Source organism: Oncorhynchus clarkii, chromosome 19 (genome assembly GCF_045791955.1).
Source record: "Oncorhynchus clarkii lewisi isolate Uvic-CL-2024 chromosome 19, UVic_Ocla_1.0, whole genome shotgun sequence".
Lineage (NCBI taxonomy): Eukaryota > Metazoa > Chordata > Actinopteri > Salmoniformes > Salmonidae > Oncorhynchus > Oncorhynchus clarkii.
The window spans coordinates 28,848,098-28,869,147 of NC_092165.1; the positions used below are offsets into that span (position 1 = coordinate 28,848,098).

General features: G+C 41.8%; 1 protein-coding gene across 1 annotated transcript in view; it reads left to right on the forward strand.

Moving 5' to 3' along the window:
- The window catches only part of LOC139375013 (cation channel sperm-associated auxiliary subunit beta-like), a 39,304-nt gene that overhangs the window by 16,202 nt on the left and 2,052 nt on the right, over positions 1-21,050 (forward strand). The window contains exons 10-24 of the mRNA XM_071116373.1: positions 1,299-1,331; positions 1,433-1,499; positions 1,602-1,648; positions 1,734-1,886; positions 8,690-8,830; positions 9,016-9,160; positions 13,007-13,158; positions 14,152-14,342; positions 14,847-15,043; positions 17,327-17,509; positions 17,767-17,907; positions 19,431-19,573; positions 19,838-20,035; positions 20,134-20,244; positions 20,432-20,542. Of these exons, the coding sequence (XP_070972474.1) occupies positions 1,299-1,331; positions 1,433-1,499; positions 1,602-1,648; positions 1,734-1,886; positions 8,690-8,830; positions 9,016-9,160; positions 13,007-13,158; positions 14,152-14,342; positions 14,847-15,043; positions 17,327-17,509; positions 17,767-17,907; positions 19,431-19,573; positions 19,838-20,035; positions 20,134-20,244; positions 20,432-20,542 (2,013 nt within the window). The remainder of the gene's footprint in view (positions 1-1,298; positions 1,332-1,432; positions 1,500-1,601; positions 1,649-1,733; positions 1,887-8,689; positions 8,831-9,015; positions 9,161-13,006; positions 13,159-14,151; positions 14,343-14,846; positions 15,044-17,326; positions 17,510-17,766; positions 17,908-19,430; positions 19,574-19,837; positions 20,036-20,133; positions 20,245-20,431; positions 20,543-21,050) is intronic.

Consider the following 21,050-nt stretch of genomic DNA (forward strand, 5'->3'; position numbering starts at 1 on the left):
CCTTTACTCCACACACAGAGACGCATACAAAGCTCTCCCTCGCCCTCTATTTGGCAAATCTGACCATAATTCTATCCTCCTGATTTCTGCTTACAAGCAAATATTAAAGCAGGAATCACCAGTGACTCGGTCAATAAAAAAGTGGTCAGATGAAGCAGATGCTAAGCTACAGGTCTGTTTTGCTAGCACAGACTGGAATATGTTCTGGGATTCTTCCAATGGCAATGAGAAGTACACCACATCAGTCACTGGCTTCATCAATAAGTGCATAGGTGACGTCGTCCCCACCGTGACTGTCGTACATACCCCAACCAAAAACCATGGATTACAGGCAACATCCGCAAATGGGTAAAGGGTAGAGCTGCCACTTTCAAGGAGCGGGACTATAACCCGGAAGCCTATAAGAAATCCCACTATGCCCCCACCGAACCATCAAACAGGCAAGCGTCAATACAGGACTAAGATCGAAACATACTACACCAGCTACGACTCTCATTGGCTGAGGCAGGGAATGCAAATTATTACAGACTACAAAGGGAAGCACAGATGAGAGCTGCCCAGTGACATGAGCCTACCAGACGAGCTAAATTACTTCTATGCTTGCTTCGAGACATGTAACACTGAAACATGCATGAGAGCAAATGGACAAGACCTCTATACCAGGCGGTGTCAGAGGAATGCCCTAAAAATTGTTAGACTCCAGCAACCCTAGTCCTAGACTGTTCTCTCTGCTATTGCACGGCAAGCGGTACCGGAGCGCCAAGTCTAGGTCCAAGAGGCTTCTAAACAGCTTCTTCTCCCAAGCCATAAGACTACTGAGCATCTAATCAAATGGCTACCAAGACTACTTGCACCCCCCCCCCCCCCCCTTTACTCTGCTGCTACTCTCTCTTATTATCTATGCATAAATCACTTTAATAACTCTACCCACATGTATATATTACCTTAATTACCTCGACTAACCGGTGCCACAGCACATTGACTCTGTACCGGTACCCCCTGTATATAGCCTCGCTATTGTTATTTTACTGCTCCTCTTTAATTATTTGTTACTTTTATTTCTTTTTTTTGTAGGTATTTTTCTTTAAACTGCATTGTTGGTTAAGGGCTTGTAAGTAAGCATTTCACTGGCTCTGTTGTATTTTGCGCATGTGACAAATAACATTTTATTTGACATTTTATTTGTGCGCAGAGCCATTTGATTGGCATGAACATTCTTTATGGTCCTTACTAGTCAATAAATAGTTTATCTGAACAGTTTGTGTTGTGGTACTGATCTTTGCCTCTGAATATTACAGTTCACCTTGCTGTTCCTCCCTGCACTGGCTCAGGTCTGTAAACATGTCAGTTGTTCAAGCTATTCTCAGATATAGTAGGGGCAGAGTGCCTCCCAAGAAAACAGTTAACAAGTCATTGTATTTCTCTATCTTAGATGGACTACTCTGCCACCACCTTGTGGTTTTCCTCTCAATGTGTGACAGATCGCATCTATTTCAGTGGTATGGCTTTATCATGACCTCCAATAAATGAACCATACGGATTCATAACATGTTTTTTGTCGTTGTGGAAGCCAGTTTCAAACTGTTTTCTCTCTTGATTAGATGACACACTCAGTTTGATTTCCAATGAAGGAGAAGGTGAAAACCTGGTAGGTGTGATTGAGGGGGTTTGTTTATAATGGATATTATACAAATGTCTATCCTTGTGTTTCAACCGGGGCTTCTCAATGGCAGCATTCTAGGTGTGTGTACAGTAAGTACCCCTTCACGAGGTGGTTCCTGTGCCAGGCCTCCGCTGTTGACATCGCGAAGAACCCCAAACACCGTTACCTGTCCTTCCTCCATGACCGTCACCAACACACTGGCCTACTGCTCTCACACACTGAGGTACCTTTTCTATATTGTCTTTATACACAGTACCAGTCAAACGTTTGGACACACCTACTCATTCCAGGGTTTTTTCTATATTTTTACTATTTTCTACATTGCAGAATAATAAGTGAAGACATCAAAACTATGAAATAACACATATGGAATCATGTAGTAACCAAAAAAGTGTTTAAACAAATCCAAATACACTACCGTTCAAAAGTTTGGGGTCACTTAGAAATGTCCTTGTTTTTGAAAGAAAATCACCTTTTTTGTCCATTAAAATAACATAAAATACAGTGTAGACATAGTTAATATAGTAAATTACTATTGTAGCTGGAAACGACAGACTTTTAATGGAGTATCTACATAGGCGTACAGAGGCCCATTATCAGCAACCATCACTCCTGTGTTCCAATGGAACGTTGTGTTAGCTAATCCAAGTTTTTCATTTTAAAGGCTAATTGATTATTAGAAAACCCTTTTGCAATTATGTTAGCACAGCTGAAAACTGTTGTGCTGATTAAAGAAGCAATAAAACTGGCCTTTAGACTAGTTGAGTATCTGGAGCATCAGCATTTGTGGGTTCGATTACAGGCTCAAAATGGCCAGAAACAAATAACTTTCTTTTGAAACTCGGCAGTCTATTGTTGTTCTGAGAAATCAAGGCCATTCCAATGCGAGAAATTGCCAAGAGACTGAAGAGGTCATACAACACTGTGTGTTACTCCCTTCACAGAACAGCGCAAACTGTCTCTAACCAGAATAGAAAGAGGAGTGGGAGGCCCCGGTGCACAACTGAGCTAGAGGACAAGTACATTAGAGTGTCTAGTTTGAGAAACAGATGCCTCACAAGTCCTCAACTGGCAGCTTCATTAAATAGTACCCACAAAACACCAGTCTCAACGTCAACAGTGAAGAGGCGACTCCGGGATGCTGGCCTTCTAGGCAGAGTTCCTCTAGTGTCTGTGTTCTTTTGCCCATCTTAATCTTTTCTTTTTATTGGCCAGTCTGAGATATGGCTTTTCTTTGCAACTCTGCCTAGAAGGCCGAACCTAGAAGTCTGAACTTGAATCATCGGCATACATTTGTATCTAACCCATTCATTTCAATCCCCTTAATTTTATAATTGGATCTGATTTTTATTGCTAACAATTCAATGGCCTTAAGAAATCCATTCAATGATAGAGGGAAACCTTGTTTTGCACCTCTTGACAATTCAAAATTCTCAGATAAATAAACATTACAGTGTCTTCAGAAAGTAGTCACATCCCTTGACTTTTTCCAGATTTTGTTGTGTTACAGCCTGAATTTAAAATGGATTAAATTGAGATTATTATTATTTGTCGCTGGCTTACAGAAAATACACTATAATGTGTTATAGAATTTGAAGTTAGGATAGCCGAACATGTGAAAGTTGGTTTGGTGTCTATCTTGAATGGTTCAGGACTTACTGTGGGTTGGTTATTTTATGCAAATGTATGCACATTTATATATTGTTAAGTTATATAATTATAGTTCATCAAAGTTTTTAAGAATTTGAAGTTAGGATAGCTTGAACATGATAAAGTTGGTTTAGTGTCTCTAGCTTGAATGTTTCAAGAGTTACTGTCGGTGAGTTATTTCATGCAAATGTATGCAAATTTATATAGTTTTAATTTATACACGTTTTTAAGAATTGGAAGTTAGGATAGCCTGAATGTTTTAAAGTTGATCTTTTAGCTTAATTGGCTAAAACGTTTTACTGTATTACTGTGGTTCTAATTCAGTGGCGGCTGGGGCCGTTTAAGATGAGGGAGGATGATTTATGAACATGGCCTTATTTCTATTACAGCATATTGGATGACTGTCATTCATATTCCATTCACCCATATAGGTTTTGTTTCCTACATGATACTCACATTTTCTCTATACCCATCATGAGGTTGCTACAACCTGGCCTATGAATGAAGGTTTACGACAGAGGTGCACAGGTCGAGAGAAAAGGTTGAGTAATGACAGACAGTGACACATTCAATACCGGCTTGCACACTCCTGCCTACATCTATCAGATCTAGGGTGTAATCATTAGTCCAACAGTTGCAAACAAGAGTTTATATTGGACAAATTCAGGTATGTGTATCCCCGTTTCATTCAGTTTGCTTCTGTTTAAGAAATGCTTTTCAACAGAATTGGCAGAATAAATATTGAAGTTTCCCCACATTTCCATGTGGATTTTCCCATGTGATCACATAACCTTTCACAAACGCCACCATATCTGTATCAGTAACTGATTTAATCTGTATTCCTACACTTTGGACTTTAAAGTAAATGCACTCAAGATAAACAATTATATTTATCATAGTGATTCAGGAGTAACGTAAAACAGAATAATATGCACCACCATCATTAGAAAAACTATACAGAAAACTCTCAAACGGCTGAAATAATTATATGAAATCAACGATGAGAGAATATTCTGAATAACTGATAACTAAAATAGCAGTGCAGATGGCACTCTTTTGCTAAGTGCAGAGATGTATTATAGTTAATGAATGTGTGGCACACTAGAAAGATCAGCGTACCTCAAATCCAGAGGTTGTGATTTCAAATCCCAGGTGGGGTCATATTTTAGCTGAACAGCGATAACATGTGGAAATGCGCATTTGAAAACACGTGATCACGTGAAGTGTTTCAAAAACACATGTTTTCACATGTGAGCTATACGAACAAATGGACAAATCTCTGATCCATTTAGGTTATCAAGAGGCACATGACAGGGATGCCCTCTGCCCAGATATTTATTTGCTTTAGCCACGGAACCCCTAGCATCAATAATTAGAACCAGTGGGGGCTGGTGGGAGGAGCTATAGGAGGACGGGTTCATTGTAATGGCTGAAATTGAATATATGGAACGAAGTCAAACATGTGGTTTCCATATGTTTGATGTATTTGATAACGTTCCATTAATTCCATTCCATCCATTACAATGACCCTGTCCTCCTTCCTCCTCCCACCAGCCTCCACTGATTAGAACTCATGGCTCAATCTGGCGAATAGAGATTGGTGGAGAACAACCAATGTGTATAAACCCTGGATGACTGACAGGGGGCTATGTATTGAAGCCACCGCGCAGCCATCTTGGTACTCCTCCTCCATTGTAAAAACATATATTTTGGAAGCTATAGAAATGCATTTAAGAATGTCTACATTTGTTTTTGACACATGTATTCTATTTCAGACACCTTAATGCGTACTTTAAATTATATTATGTGAGCTAAACATAAAAATAAAAAATATTGCTAAAAGTTGCCCAGAATCAAGTCGATAATTGTGCGATTAAAACTAAAAAGTAAAAGTGCTCAGGGACACTTGACCTTAAGGCCTAGATTCAATCAAATCAAAATTAAATTGTGTTAGTCACATTTTTTTGTAAACAACAGGGGTGGACTAGCAGTGAAGTGCTTCCTTAAGGGCCCTTCCCAACAATGCAGAGAGAAAGTAAATAGATAAATCATTTAAAAGTGAAACACGTAATAATAGATACACAATGAGTAATGATGACTATATACAAGGGGTACCAGTACTGAGTCCATGTGCAGGGGTACGAGGTAATTGAGGTATTTTTGTACATATAACTAGGAATAAAAATGACAGATAGTAAATAGTAGCAGCAGCATATGTGATGAGTCAAAAAAAGTTTGTTCAAAAAGGGTCAATTCAGATCATCCAGGTAGCTATTTGGTTAATTATTTAACTAACTATTTATCAGTTGTATGGCTTTTGGGTAGAAGCTGTTCAGGGTCCTGTTGGTTCTAGACTTGGTGCATCGGTACTGCTTGCCATGCAGTCTATGAGTTGGGTGGCTGGTGTCTGACATTTTAGGGCCTTCCTCTGACACCGCCTGGTATAGAGGTCCTGGATGGCAGGGAGCTTGGCCCCAGTGATGTACTGGGCCGTACGCACTACCCTCTGTAGTTCCTTGCGATCAGATGCCAAACAGTTGCCATACCAAGTGCTCTGAATGGTACAGCTGTAGAAGGTTTTGAGGACCTGAGGGCCCATGCTGAATCTTTTCAGCCTCCTGCTTGTAGCCCTCTTCACTACAAGCATGAACAGCATAAGCAAACGATAGCCGACAGCCACATAGCTGGTGTTTTGACGGTGTCAGAAGTGTACATTAGAGCTGTCAAATTGGTGAGCGGCTCAGAATAAGAGTTCAGAATAATAAAGTGTAGGCTATATAGAAACGATGACACTAAAATTGAAAATCATTAAAGAAAATCATATTTTCATTCATATTTATATCACATTCCAGTGTTTCAACTTGTAAACAAAGCTGCATGGGATTTCTCTTAATGCAGCTTTGTGCAGCCAATGGCAATTTCTGCTTCTGGTATAAAGCCAGGAGACGCTGTGGATTTGCCAGCTGTTCCAGCTCCGACATCGCCCACCACAAAACACTATGTGGTTGCGTAAATGCTCTCGGGATTTGAACTTGCAACCTTTTGATCTGGAGTGCATTAATGTCTCAGCAATACCACCAGATGGTTAAACATACTGTATATCCACACACTCTCAAAAATAAGAGTCTGGTTGTGGTATATCCCTTCCCTGGTGTACAAAAAGGTCAGAGGTACATATAGGAACTCACATGTTACTGAGCGGTACCTTTTACGGTACATGTGTGGATTATCTAGTATAATGTTATGTTTTCTACCCAATATATTAAATACAAAGCTGCGTTCATAACCATTTGGAAGGTGGGAATTTACAAGTTGTGAAGTCGTAAATACCAGTTGAATGCATTCACGCGCTATGAAATGGTTGGGAAATGCCAATTGGCTAATGGCCAACAAGCAACATCAACCACAAATAGCTATCATGCTGGTAAACAAATTATAGAGTTCAAAAACCATATTAATAGATTGCTTTTTCTAATGTTTTGTTGTTATATTTAACTGCCAAGGTAATTTCCTTAGTAGGTGACGTCAGAGGCCAGCATGAGGGAGAGAGCTGAGGGATGATAGACACGTTTCCCACTAGTAATTACCAGTTAGAGGGCCGTTCAAGTGGATTTTTCCCAGTTGCATGTGGTAAATTCCCACTTCCCACTTCGTTACGAACGCAGCATTAGGTAGGAGAGAGTAAAATGACACAAACATTATTTATCATTCATTTCCATTGGGTACAACATAATCCAAAACAAAATGAAAACAAACTGCAAATGCATCCAACAAGTTTGTAGAGTCACAATCTTGATGTGGTCATTCTGTGCTAGGAATATGGGACCAAATACTAAACTTTTGACTCCTTTAATACACTATAAGTGACTTTGTCCAAATACGTATGACCTCTTCAAATGGAGGGACTAGATGCAGGAAATGCTTTCATTTCTAAATGGTAAAATAGATTCATGTACAGTACCAGTCAAAAGTTTGGACACACCTACTCATTCAAGGGTTTTTCTTTATTTTTACTATTTTCTACATTGTAGTGACAGAATGCCGAGAATGCAAGCTGTCATCAGGGCATAGGGTAGCTACTTTGAAGAATCTAAAATGTATTTTAATTTGTGTAACACTTTTTTGGTTACTAAATGATTCCATATGTGTTATTTCATAGTGTTGATGTCTTCACTATTATTCTACAACATAGAAAATAGTAAAAAAAATAAAGAAAAACCCTGGAATGAGTGTCCAAAGGTTTTGACTGGCACTGTGTATATTTTTATATACATTGAGTGAGTGTACAAAACATTAAGAACACCTTTCCTAATATTGAGTTTCACCCCCACCTTTCGCCCTCAGAACAGCCTCAATTCGTCAGGGCATGGACTCTACAAAGTGTCAAAATCATTCCACAGGGAAGCTGGCCAATGTTGACTCAAATGCTTCCCACAGTTGTGCCAAGATGGCTGGATGTCCTTTAGGTGAACACACGGGAAACTTGACACAAACCTGTGCACCTGGCACATACTACTGTACCCCGTTCAAAGGCATGTAAATCTTTTGTCTTGCCCATTCACCTTCTGAATGGCACATGTACACAATCCATGTATCACGACTCAGGATATGACCCAGATGCAAACACAGGATGCGGATAGTACAGTTCTCAATCATTTCATAACAAAGGGCAGGTCGAGAACAGGCAGAGGTTCGTAAACAGGTCAGAGTCATGCAGGTACAGGACGGCAGGCAGGCTCGGGGTCAGGGCAGGCAGAGGTTCGTAAACAGGTCAGAGTCAGGCAGGTACAGGACGGCAGGCAGGGTCAGGGCAGGCAGAGGTTCGTAATAAGGTCAGAGTCAGGCAGGTACAGGACGGCAGGCAGGCTCAGGTCAGGGCAAGCAGAATGGTCAGAACCGGGAAGACTAGGAAACAAACACTTGAGAAACAGGAAAACACGCTGGTAAGACCAGACAAGACAATGGGGAAGATGGGCGAACTCTAGAGCGGGGTGGAGACAAGCACAAAGACAGGTGAAACCGATCAGGGTGTGACACAACGTTTCAATTGTCTCAAGGCATAAAAATCCTTCTTTATCCTGTCTCCTCCTCTTTATCTACACTGATTGAAGTTGATTTAACAATTGACATAAATAAGGGATCATATCTCTTACCTGGATTCACCTGGTCAGTCTATGTCATGGAAAGGTGTTTTTCATGTTTTATACACTTAGTGTATAGTACAATTCATACAAAGTGAGTGCAATCCATTAAGTGTGGATTCCATTTGCTTTGTTTGAGATTGATTTGATTGATTCAATTTGAGTCAAGTAAAAATCCACTATCCCCAGATAGTATGATCATTAAATTATATTGTGTGTCTCTCTCTTCCAACAGCAGGGTGCGATGGTGTCAGTGTTTGGTGTAAAGGCAGAGGAACTCTTTCAGCGTCACACCAAGTTCCCCCCGGTGATTCTAGACTTCCAGCCCAGAGGGATCTTCCTGTTGGACAACCATGTTATCCTGTACGGCTCAGAGGTGACAGCACACACACACACATACATCGCACACATGCATACTCACGCACACAGAGTTCAAATAACTTGGCAAAATAAAAAATACCGGAGGTAGGAAAACTCAGGGTCCTGTGTAAGTATGATGAATTTGATACCATAATGTATTTCCCTTACCCAACCTCTGTCTGTGTATTGCGTTGTTTTTAGGTGTGGACATCGTCAGATAGAGGCTCTACCTTCACGTGGGTGTTCTCTCTAGACAACCAGATCGTGATAGACGCGCTGAGCTGTACTGTCATTGGCGTGGTAGTGTTCTTCACTGACCATGGAAACCTCTACATCATGAAGTCAGGTGGGACAACAACAACAGTGACGTTCCAGGTTATCTTTTCTTGCAGTCGTGCTTCCCAAATGATCCAATCTCCTGGAGAAGTTTGTAACTACTCAGGAAGGAACCATGTTTGTTTGGGAACCCTTCTGAGAACAGGGTGACTGCAGAACAGACAACCTGGAACACCACCATCAACTCCTAAAGAATATGCTGCAGGATGTAGGCTTGAGCCCAGGGCTGTTGTGGAGACCCTATTACCTCCACATCGACAGTCATGAGTCATGCCCGCAGTTAAATTCCACGTGACCGCTAAGTCACGATAATCTCCTCTTATGCACTCAGGACACGTGTTGGTAGTACCCAACTCGCTAACGATCATCAGGTCACTAATGGTCTGGTACTCAGGGCTCTATTGTCCCTCTAACCACTCTGACATCAATGCGAATACAATTGAAAATCACGGCAAACACTTATCATCAAAACAGTGTCATGCTTTTAAAACTCACCTCACTGTGATTGATCACGTTGAAGAAAGAAGTTCAACAACAGGTTGAAACTGAGTGGAAAACGTGGTCGTTGTGGATGTTGTTTCAAAGCCAAACACAACTAAATGGACAGAGCTTTCTAAGGTGATGATTAATTCAAAACACCCATACGCATAGAGTTAATAAATACGGATAGGCTTATGAGCCCGATCCCCGGAAAAAAACCTGATTTAAAATAATGATTGTGACGTTATACAATAGGGAGCCTACCGCATATTACGAATGGCAGAAAAATATTTTGTTTTTAAAAACTGATTTAAGATGTTTTTGGTACATAATTGGTCTTGCCTATACTCCAAAATGTAACTAATTGTAGTAATCGCCTTTGAGTAGGGACTTATTATCCATACTGGATGGACTGGTTCCCTTATGCTACGCTGCAAACGTTCTATTAATGAGTCTGGGAGAGAACATATAGGCCTAGGCGATGCTGTTGGTTCATTGATTGCACAGGGCGGCGAACCTACAGTTATATACTGAACAAAAGTATAAACACCGCATGCAACAATTTCAATGATTTTACTGAGTTACAGGTCATTTAAGGAAATCAGTCATTTGAAATAAATTCATTAGGCCTTTATTGATAGATTTCACATGGCTGGGCAGGGGCGCAGATATGGGTGGGCCTGGGGGGAATTTGGAAGACCTGGGCTGGCGTGGTTACATGTGGTCTGCGCTTGTGAGGCTGGTTGGACGTACTGCCAAATACTCTAAAATGACGTTGGAGGCGGCTTATGGTAGAGAAATGAACATTCCATTCTGGTGGACATTCCTGCAGTCAGCAAGCCAATTGCATGCTCCCTCAAAACTTGAGACATCTGTGGCATTGTGTTGTGTGACAAAACTGCACATTTTAGAGTGTCCTTTTATTGTCCCCAGCACAAGGTGCACCTGTGTAATGATCGTGCTGTTTAATCAGCTTTTTGATATGCCATACCTGCCAAGTGGATGGATTATCTTGGCAAAGGAGAAATGCTCACTAACAGGGATGTAAAGAAATTAACTTTTTGTGCATATGGAACATTTCTGGGATCTTTTATTTCAGCTCATGAAACATGGGACCAACACTTTACATGTTGCGTTTAATTTCTGTTCAGTATAAAGTTCATTCGGAAAGTATTCAGGCCCCTTGACCTTTTCCACATTTTGTTACGTTACAGCCGTATTCTAAAATGTATTTAAATTGTTTTTTTCCCTCACCAATCTACACACAATACCCCATATTTACAAAGCAAAAGCAGTTTTTTAGAAATGTTAGCAAATGTATAAAACATTTTTTGTTTTTATGATATCACATTTACATTAGTATTCAGACCCTTTATTCAGTACTTTGTTGAAGCACCTTTGACAGCGATTACAGCCTCGAGTCTTCTTGGGTATGACGCTACAAGCTTGGCACACCTATATTTGGGGAGTTTCTCCCATTCTTCTCTCCAGATCCTCTCAAGCTCTGTCAGATTGTATGGGAACGTTGCTGCACAGCAATTTTCAGGTCTCTCCAGAGATGTTCGATCGGGTTCAATAATCTTGGCTCTGGCTGGGCCACTCAAGGACATTCAGAGACTTTTCCCAAAGCCACTCCTGCGTTGTCTTGGCTGTTTGTTTAGGGTCGTCGGTTTTTGGTTTTTGCTCTGACATGCACTGTCAACTGTGGGACCTTATATAGACAGGTGTGTGACTTTCCAAATCATATCCAATAAAATGAATTTACCACAGGTGGACTCCAATCAAGTTGTAGAAATGTCTCAATAATAATCAATGGAAACAGGATGCACCTGAGCTAAATTTCGAGTCTCATAGCAACGGGTCTGAATACTTATGTACAGTACCAGTCAAAAGTTTGGACACACCTCCTCATTCAAGGGTTTTTCTTTATTTTTACTATTTTCTACATTGTACAAAGTAGTGAAGACATCAAAACTATGAAATAACACATATGGAATCATGTAGTAACCAAATAAGTGTTAATTAAACAAATCAAAATATATTTGGGTTCTTCAAAGTGGCCACACTTTGCCTTGAAGACAGCTTTGCACACTCTTGGCATTCTTTCAACCAGCTTCACCTGGAATGCTTTTCCAACAGTATTGAAAGAGTTCCCACATATGCTGAGCACTTGTTGGCTGCTTTTCCTTCACTCCTCCAACTCATCCCAAACCATCTCAATTGTGTTGAGGTTAAGTGATTTTGGAGACCAGGTCATCTGATGCAGTACTCCGTCACTCCTTGGCCAAAGAGCCCTTACAGATCCTGGAGGTGTGTTGGGTCATTGTCCTGTTGAAAAACAAATTATAGTCCCACTAAGTGCAAACCAGATGGGATGGCGTATCGCTGCATAATGCTGTGGTAGCCGGGCTGGTTGAGTGTGCCTTGAATTCTAAATCAAGGGGTCTGAAAACTTTTCGAATGCACTGTATATGAATTTGTATTTGATTTTGAAATGCCTAGTAATATAGGGCATTACCTTTAGCTACAGAATATCTCACCACTATACGTTTCCATATTTTCCTCTCTCCTTCATTCCTTTCTCCAAATAACCAAACCAGCTAACAAGTTGCCTCCATTTACTATTCGAGTGCAAATGGAGGACATGTATTTTTTCCCATGCCCCTGTTTCTGCCCATTTGATAATGGCCCATTCTAAATTAAAACTAATTTTACATGATAGTAAAGGCAAGATTACATTTAGAATAGGGAAAATATGATCACTTAATGAGAGAACAAAGTGTGCAGACTGAGGCATGGAACAGACTGCAAGCTTTGCCAAATAACTCTAAATCTATTGTATATGACCTGTTTCAAATGATCACTTTTACGCTCAACATAGCCATGTGCACTCGCTCCGGAATGGGAAAAATATCCGTTCCATTTTATTCAGCTAAGTTCAATTATATTCTAGTTACTATAAAATCATGTAATATGCTAATAAGTGCCGTGGCATTATTTTATATCTAGTCTGCTAAATGAACAAGCGTCCAGCCTAAGGCATGGAGCATAGCCAGATAACATACAGTAGGCCAACTCATATTCTGTTCTTCTAAAAATACATATTCTTCATATAATCTTTCTTTAGACCTGGCTAAAATAAATAATGGATTTATTGTGATATTAAATTGATTTATTCAGCTATTTTAAATGCAGATGTCCCATCAGCGTCTTATATGCATGGAAGCCTGGAGATGTTAATTATGAGACCGGCAGGCTTTTGCATGACAATAACCAGTTGACAAAATTTCATGACCGCCACAGCCCTACTTGAACCTGACAGAATTCCCATCACATCCCATCTCCCCCATCCCCACCCATTTTTGTCCTCCTGAAGGTCTTGCCAGGTATGCGTGGTTGAACGAGACCCTGGATGTAGCCAGTACTCTACTGTGTGGTCACATGGGTATCCTAATTGCTGTTCAGCTGGACAAAGACAAACCCAGTGGCTTTAGCTACAGGAACATCGAGATAGACCACCTCATAGAGGTCAGTGTTGCAAACATTTTGCTACGGTATGCCCTACTCAACACAACCCCAGGATGCTTTAGGTAAATTTCACGGTAACATAATGATGCTGAGACTCAGATGTTTCACTTTAAAATGTATGCCAAACAAAATCCAATGATTGCAAAGTTAAACAGACCATGCATCTCAATGCACAAAGACACCTTTTAAGAATTTCCACAGACATTTTTACAAAAACACATTTACTTGAAGAACAGTGCAGATGCACAGTTTGGTAACAGAATGATGGCACAAAAAAGTGATCTGGTTAAAAGTGGTCCTTGTGCATGTGTATGGTTTGTTTAACTTAACATGCATTTTAAGGTGAAAAGTTTGTCTCAGCATCATTCTGTCACTGTGCAATTGCCCTTTAGCTACAGGACCATCGAGATTGACCACCTCATAGAGGTCAGTGTTGCAAACGTTTTGCTACGGTATGCCATACTGAACACAACCAAAGTTGCTTTAGCTACAGGACCATTGAAATAGACCACCTCATAACGGTACAGAGCAACGGCCTGTTCAGTCGGGAGATTTTGTTTTTGAAACACAGAGGCACTTTTCCCAACTGAACAGGACCCAGTTAGTGTAGACACTGTCCTCAGACTAATGTTAGTTAACCCCCCCTTTCGATCCACATGGGCACACACGCAAAGCATTTGAAGTGAAGCAGTTTAAGCACTGCCTTCGCACAATTCTGATACGTCCATATAACCAGTGCCAAAACCCAAAGACCAGAACTACTGCAGCTCGTTATCTCACATATCTCATTCAGTCCCGGCAGATTCTTCGGTCTACACGCAATAAGAATCGGGTTACTGCAGTTTTTGACAGCTGTTGGTGTAGAAATGGCTTTATAGCACATCATCTGTTGTTTATACTGGCCAATACGATATTCTCCTGTCTGTCAGGCCTGTTGCAGACATACACTGATATCTTGATTTTTAACCTTACTGTGTGTTTGTGTCCCAATAGAAACATGAGATGAGTTTTGACAAAGCCCTGGCCCTCCAGTACACCACAGACCACACAGTCCTGCTCCACGAGAACGCTGTCATCAAGGACCATGCTAACGGAAACAACCGCCAGGGCAGGAACAGCCCTCTCACCGTGGCACCTGCCAGCCACTTCTCACCTGACCACGTGGGCAAGGTCATCTACTTCAGGTGGGGGGGGGGACACTAGCCCTAGTCTCTCCCTCCTCCCCATTTCCTTTTCACCTGTTCAATACTATCCTCAACCATACATTTACCTCTCACATGTTCCAAATCTCTTTAACCTGTCATCTTGTGGATCTCTTGAACTATTTTAGACACTTGTTCCTTGTCTACATCTAATATTGACCTCCTTATCTAATATTGACATCCTTATCTAATATTGACTTTAATATTGACCTCCTTATCTATTATTGACTTTCTTATCTAATATTGACTTCCTGATCTAGTATTGACTTTCTTATCTAATATTGACTTCCTTATCTATTATTGACTTTCTTATCTAATATTGACTTCCTGATCTAGTATTGACTTTCTTATCTCATATTGACTTTCCTATCTACTATTGTCTTTATATCTTTGTATTGTCTTATGTGTCTTAGTAAATGCCATCAGTGTCCTCCAGATGTGCGTGTGTGCATGTCCATACATGTCTGTGTGTGTGTTCTCCCCCAGTGACGGTGGCATGGTGGTGATCACAGAGGTGTTCCGGACTCACTATCTGAAGGGGTTCTCCGGGGTTGTCGTCGGGGAGATCCTGAAGCCAATCAAAGGAGCCAGCTTGAATGCGGAGCCTGTGCAGTTATATGACCTGTTGGTGAAGAAGGGGGAGCCCGAGGGGCTCATTGTTATACTGCAGCTCAAAGACCTAGGTAACTGGAAAGAAAGATAGCATCAACTGACTTGTTTGTTCATTTACATTTAGTGATTCCCAAACTTATTTTGTGCTGCTTACTAGTCCTGAAATTCTAACAGAATCATGCTACATTTCAGATATTTTCCTATCCTTCCAAGTAAATTAATGTGATATTTCTAGCTACGATCTCAATCTCTCGTCATGAGTCTTAAGACACGACCCAAAATAAATCAACCACTACTCACAACTCATAGCTTTATTTAACCCAGCCTGCTTCGGTTTCTCCTGGGGTAAACTATGAGCTGTCTGACTTGCCAGATCTATTTGAAGGAAGATTAAATTTAAGTGTGCACACTTGAAGTTAAGATAAACATTGTAGTTATTCCCTCTGCAAGGCAATCAAACAAGCAAAATGCCAGTACAGGGACAAGGTGGAGTCGCAATTCAACGGCTCAGACACGAGACGTATGTGGCAGGGTCTATAGGAAATCACAGACCACAAAAAGAAAACCAGCCACGTCACGGACACCGACGTCACGCTTCCAGACAAACTAAACACCTTCTTTAATACAGTAGCACCGTCGCAGCCCCGCTAACAAGGACTGCGCCGTGGCTGACGTAAGTAAAACATTTAAACGTGTTAACCCTCGCAGGGCTGCTGGCCCAGACGGCATCCCTAGCCTCGTCCTCAGAGGATGCGCAGACCAGCTGGCTGGTGTGTTTACGGACATATTCAATCTCTCCCTATCCCAGTCTGTTGTCCCCACATGCTTCAAGATGGCCACCATTTTTCCTGTACTCAAGAAAGCAAAGATAACTGAACTAAATGACTACTGCCCCGTAGCACTCACTTCTGTCATTATGAAGTGCTTTGAGAGACTACCTTACCGGCCACCCTAGACCCATTTCAGTTTGCATAACCGCCGCAACGGGTCCACAGACGACGCCATCGCATTGCACACTGCCCTATCCCATCTGGACCAAATGAATACCTATGTAAGAATGCTGTTCATTGACTACAGCTCAGCATTCAACAGCATAGTACCCTCCAAGCTCATCATCAAGCTGGAAGCCCTGGGCCTCAACCCCGCCCTGTGCAATTGGGTTCTGGACTTTCTTACGGGCCGCCCCCAGGTGGTGAAGGTAGGAAACAACATCTCCACTTCTCTGACCCTCAACACTGGGGCCCTACAAGGGTGCGTGCTCAGCGGTAAGGGCAATCGGAGTGTGGTGTCAGGAAAACAACCTCTCACTCAACGTCAACAAAACAAAGGAGATGATCGTGGACTTCAGGAAACAGAAGAGGGAGCACCCCCCCCCCCCCCCCCTATCCATATCGACGGGATAGCAGTGGAGAAGGTGGAAAGTTTTAAGTTCCTCTGCGTACATATCACAGACAAGCTGAAATAGTCCAACCACACAGACAGTGTGGTGAAGAAGGCGCAACAGTGCCTCGTCAACCGCATGAGGCTGAAGAAATTTGGCTTTTCACCCAAAACCCTGACAAACTTTTACAGATGCACAATCGAGAGCATCCTGTTGGGCTGTATCACAGCCTGGTGGTGCGGTCTGCACAACGTATCACCGGGGGCAAACTACCTGCCCTCCATGACACCTACAGCACCCGATGTCACAGGAAGGTCAAAAAGATCATGAAGGACATCATCCACCCGAGCCACTGCCTGTTCACCCCGCTATCATCCAGAAGGTGAGGTCAGTACAGGTGCATCAAAGCTGGGACTGAGAGACTGAAAAACAGCTTCTATCTCAAGGCCATCAGACTGCTAAACAGCCATCACTAAATCAGAGAGGCTGCTGCCTACATTGAGACCCAATCACTGGCCACTTTAATAAATGGATCACTAGTCACTTTATACAATGGTACTTTAAATAATGCCACTTTAATAATGTTTACATATCTTACATTACTCATATCACATGTATATACTGTATTTTATACCATCTATTGCACCTTGCCTATGCTGCTCGGCCATCGCTCATCCGTATACTTACATGTACATATTCTCATTCACCCCTTTAGATTTGTGTGTATTAGGTAGTTGTTGGTGAATTGATAGATTACTTGTTAGATATTACTGCACTGTCGGAACTAGAAGCACAAGCATTTTTGCTACACTCGCATTAAGATCTGCTAACCATGTGTATGTGACCAATAGCATTTGATTTGATTTGATTTCTTAGATGATAACACTATCATTCTTCTGTGGTAAACACTGCTTTAGTCAACCCTGCTGCTGTTTCTCCTGTGGTGAACTCTGAGCTCTCCTGTCTTGTCCAGATCCGTCCCAGGGGTTTAATTTGTCCCACGTGGGGAAGGCTGTGGTAGCACCAGGCTTCAGCAGTTACCTCATCACAGGGCTGCTGCCCAGCGGCAGTGCCCTAGCCAAACCCACCATGCCAGCCCTAGTGCTCCCCCTGACCAGCCACCGGTCAGGAGAGTGGCTGCTCTTCCACTCTGCAGGTTACTGTGTTTATTGTGTGTTATTACATCCTCAATGATTTTGAATGTGTATTGTTGTAGTACTCGCCTGAGGTAAGTCTATGGGCTCGTTTCCTGTATACAGATTAAGCCTGGTCATGGGCTAAAAAGTATGCTTGATAAGAGATTCTCCATTGAAAGTACTTCTTAATCCAAGACGAGACTTCATCTAGATATGGGAAACCAACCCTGTATGTGTTTTAAATGTGTGAAATAGATCCATCCGTTTATCCATCTAGGCCGGGGGAGCTGGGGGATGAAGGAGGGGCCATGTCGTCACGCCCTGCAGTCATTGAACGGTGTGAGGAATAACGCTCTGATGAGGATCAACGTCAGAGAAAAGCTCAACTTCACCTTCAAGGCCTTCATGTCCGACTACTGTGAGTAGTGGTGGTGTGGGGGGTTGAGGTGTGTGGTGTCTGGGTTCTTACCAATGATGGATTCTGGGTACTAACTCCTAAACTTGGGATAGGGTTAATTATCAGGTATCCTATTGAAATATTGAGTGCTAGGGTTTAGAGGGTCTACACCAGAAGTAAATGGTTATCTGTGGGAGGAAGGTATATAGTGTGTGCAATGTCGTGGCGGAATCAGAATTATTTAGGTAACATTTATAAATAATATGTTTTATTTATTTTATTGCATTCTTATGTGAGATATGTCATTAGAATGTCTATTTTTGGATAATACTGTTGGCCGGTTGCAGTTATCTGTTCTCTGTCAGGGTTCAGTTACTTGGGCCGCAGAGAGGGGAGGGGTCAAGCTTGTCTTCATATGTAGACATATATTTTAAACCATGTGAATGGATTGATTGAGGGGGAACCAATTATCTATTGGCTCCACAATGTATGTGTGCCAGTCACTGTGTCTCCGTGAGCTTGTCCAAAATGGCAGTGTCTAAAATGACAATTGATATATATCCTAATGTCTTGGTACTATGTTGTACCAAGAACGAGAAGGAGAACCTCGTTTTAGGAGAGCAAACTGAACGATAATTTATAGCTAATGCTGTCTGGCTATGGGATACTCCTCTCTCAAGTAAAGTCTTCCTTTGTAATGTTCCTAAGATCTGTTATTCGTCATGTGAGTTGAGATGGGTGTGTCTTGGCTATAAATGATACTAAGAACTGTTTTGTAAGGACTCTCAGAGAATTCATTTATAGACACTGAATTGATCTGAGAGTCACAGGGCTGTGATGGAGCTCATATAATTAAAGATGGACTTTATGATAACTCTGACTTGTGTGGTGGTTTGCTTTCATGATTTGGTAAATACAGGACATTTCCACTACAGCAATTAAGCTTGGAATGTGCTGAGTGCAGAGAAAGCGATCACATGTGGCAGGCGTTGATAAGGGGAGAGAGCCATGGATTAGTGATGAAGGGGGTCGAGGTCAGGTCACATTAAGGCAGAAAGAAAAGTTTATGGCCGTATTACTTCGTTTCCTGCCTAGCAGTAAAGATGCCATGTTTGTTCAGATGTGTAGGAGGAGACTCAGCCTAGGAGAAATGGTTAGATATCAGTGCTTGTGTGAACAACGTCTTTGTCTAATGCAGCTGTATTGATTCCTCCGGGGAAGAATACACTTGGTTTAAGCTTTCATAGTGTCCGAGTTTTTAGTCTGAGAATTAGAACCTAACACCAATTCCTATTCACTGTGTATCACTGTCTACATTCTTTTGAAAGGGTAGTCTATAGTTTAAGATTGAAATCCGCATTAGGGGAAACAGGGCCTCCTTCAGTGTGGTCATTTTGTGTTGAATTATTCTGCTGTTCTGTCACGCGTGTTCAATGATGTCTGGTTTTTGCAGTAACTTCTTTGTTGTAATATCCCAAACAGTTTCACCACTTAAGGAGTCCAGCTTTAATGCTCTCGTTCTAACAAAACCTGTGTGTGTGCAGCTTTGTCCATGGTGTACCATAAGAAGTTCATGCGTGTGGTTCTGACCAACCCTCTGGCCATCCGAGTCACAGCCAGACACTCCTGGGACGACACCAACAACCACATGCTCACCCTCACCGCCTTCAGTCACCTCTGCAAGAAGGTATACCCCCAATACTCCAAATCACCCTCATATCATCCTCGCGTTTGCCTATATAGACTAATAATAACATAAACATTTTTTGTAGTTGCATACAGTATATCAGGGTATAGGTCAATTCCATTTCAATTCACTCAATTCTGGAATTTACCTGAAATTCCAAATCCATTTTTTTTAATTGAAAGAACCCCAACCCTGCTGAATGCAGTTGTCTGAAGTCTGTTCCTCCATTGTATTGTGTTGTGATATCTTTCCCTCTGCCCCTAGGCAACCACCACAGTGACGGTATACATCCCAGAAGCCTCTCTGTTGTGTAGGTCCTCCTCCTTCACCTTCACGCTACAGAACTCCTGCCCCGAGGGACTCCAAATCGTCTATGTCTCCCAACAGCCAATCAGTGACCACGAATGGATCCACGCGGATCCAGAGGATCACATGGACAACAAGAGGCTCTTCAACCTGCCTGTGAGAGATAGAGACACACTGGGTTACAGGCATGCGATCAATGTTTTATTAGTTGACCTGTGTGCAGATAATGAGATGCGTGTGTGTGTGTGCTTCAGGTGAACTACCGGCCTCCCTCCCAACTAGGTGTTTTAATCCCAACCTCAGACAACATCTATAACGCTGACCCAAGTCATCCCCGCCCCAGACAGCACTACCCCATCTCCAAGGTGAGCACAGGTCACGAGGTTCACGCACGTCAGCACTACCTTGTCTCCAAGCTGAGCAAGTCTTGTATTGTTGTGCAGTGTAACTTATTAACCAAGTGTCTATGTGTGCTTCTGTGTTGTGTTTCGCATTGGGTGTAAGCTGTGATACATAGTGTCTGTGGGTGACAAATTGTGTGCCTTCCTCCAGAACTCTGGTCGGTATAAGCAGTGTGCAGGGAAAAGGTCCGCAGAGGAATGTGGCTGCACAGACATACTGAAAGTCTCTCCTCTAGCCATCAACTCTGACTGCAGACAGAGGGTACACATCTGCATCAGTGTGATCAATCATCAATGTCTTCCGAAAACAAAACAATTACATATAAAGTACCAGTCAAAAGTTTGGACATGTTATTTTTTTACTTTGTAGAATAGTAGTGAAGACATCAAAACTATGAAATAATCATGTAGTAACCAAATCAAAAAATATTTAATATTATTCAAAGTAGCCACCCTTTGCCTTGATGGCAGCTCTGCACACTCTTGGCATTCTCTCAACCAGCTTCCTGAGGTAGTCACCTGGAATGCATTTCAATTAACAGGTGTGCCTTGTTAAAAGTTCATTTGTGGAATTTCTTTATTTAATGCGTTGAGCCAATCAGTTATGTTGTGACAAGGTAGGGGTGGTACACAGAGGATAGCCCTATTTGGTAAAAGACCAAGTCCATATTATGGCAAGAACAGCTTCAATAAGCAAATTCCATATGTGTTATTTCATAGTTTTGATGTCTTCACTATTATTCTACAATGTAGAAAATAGATAAATCAAG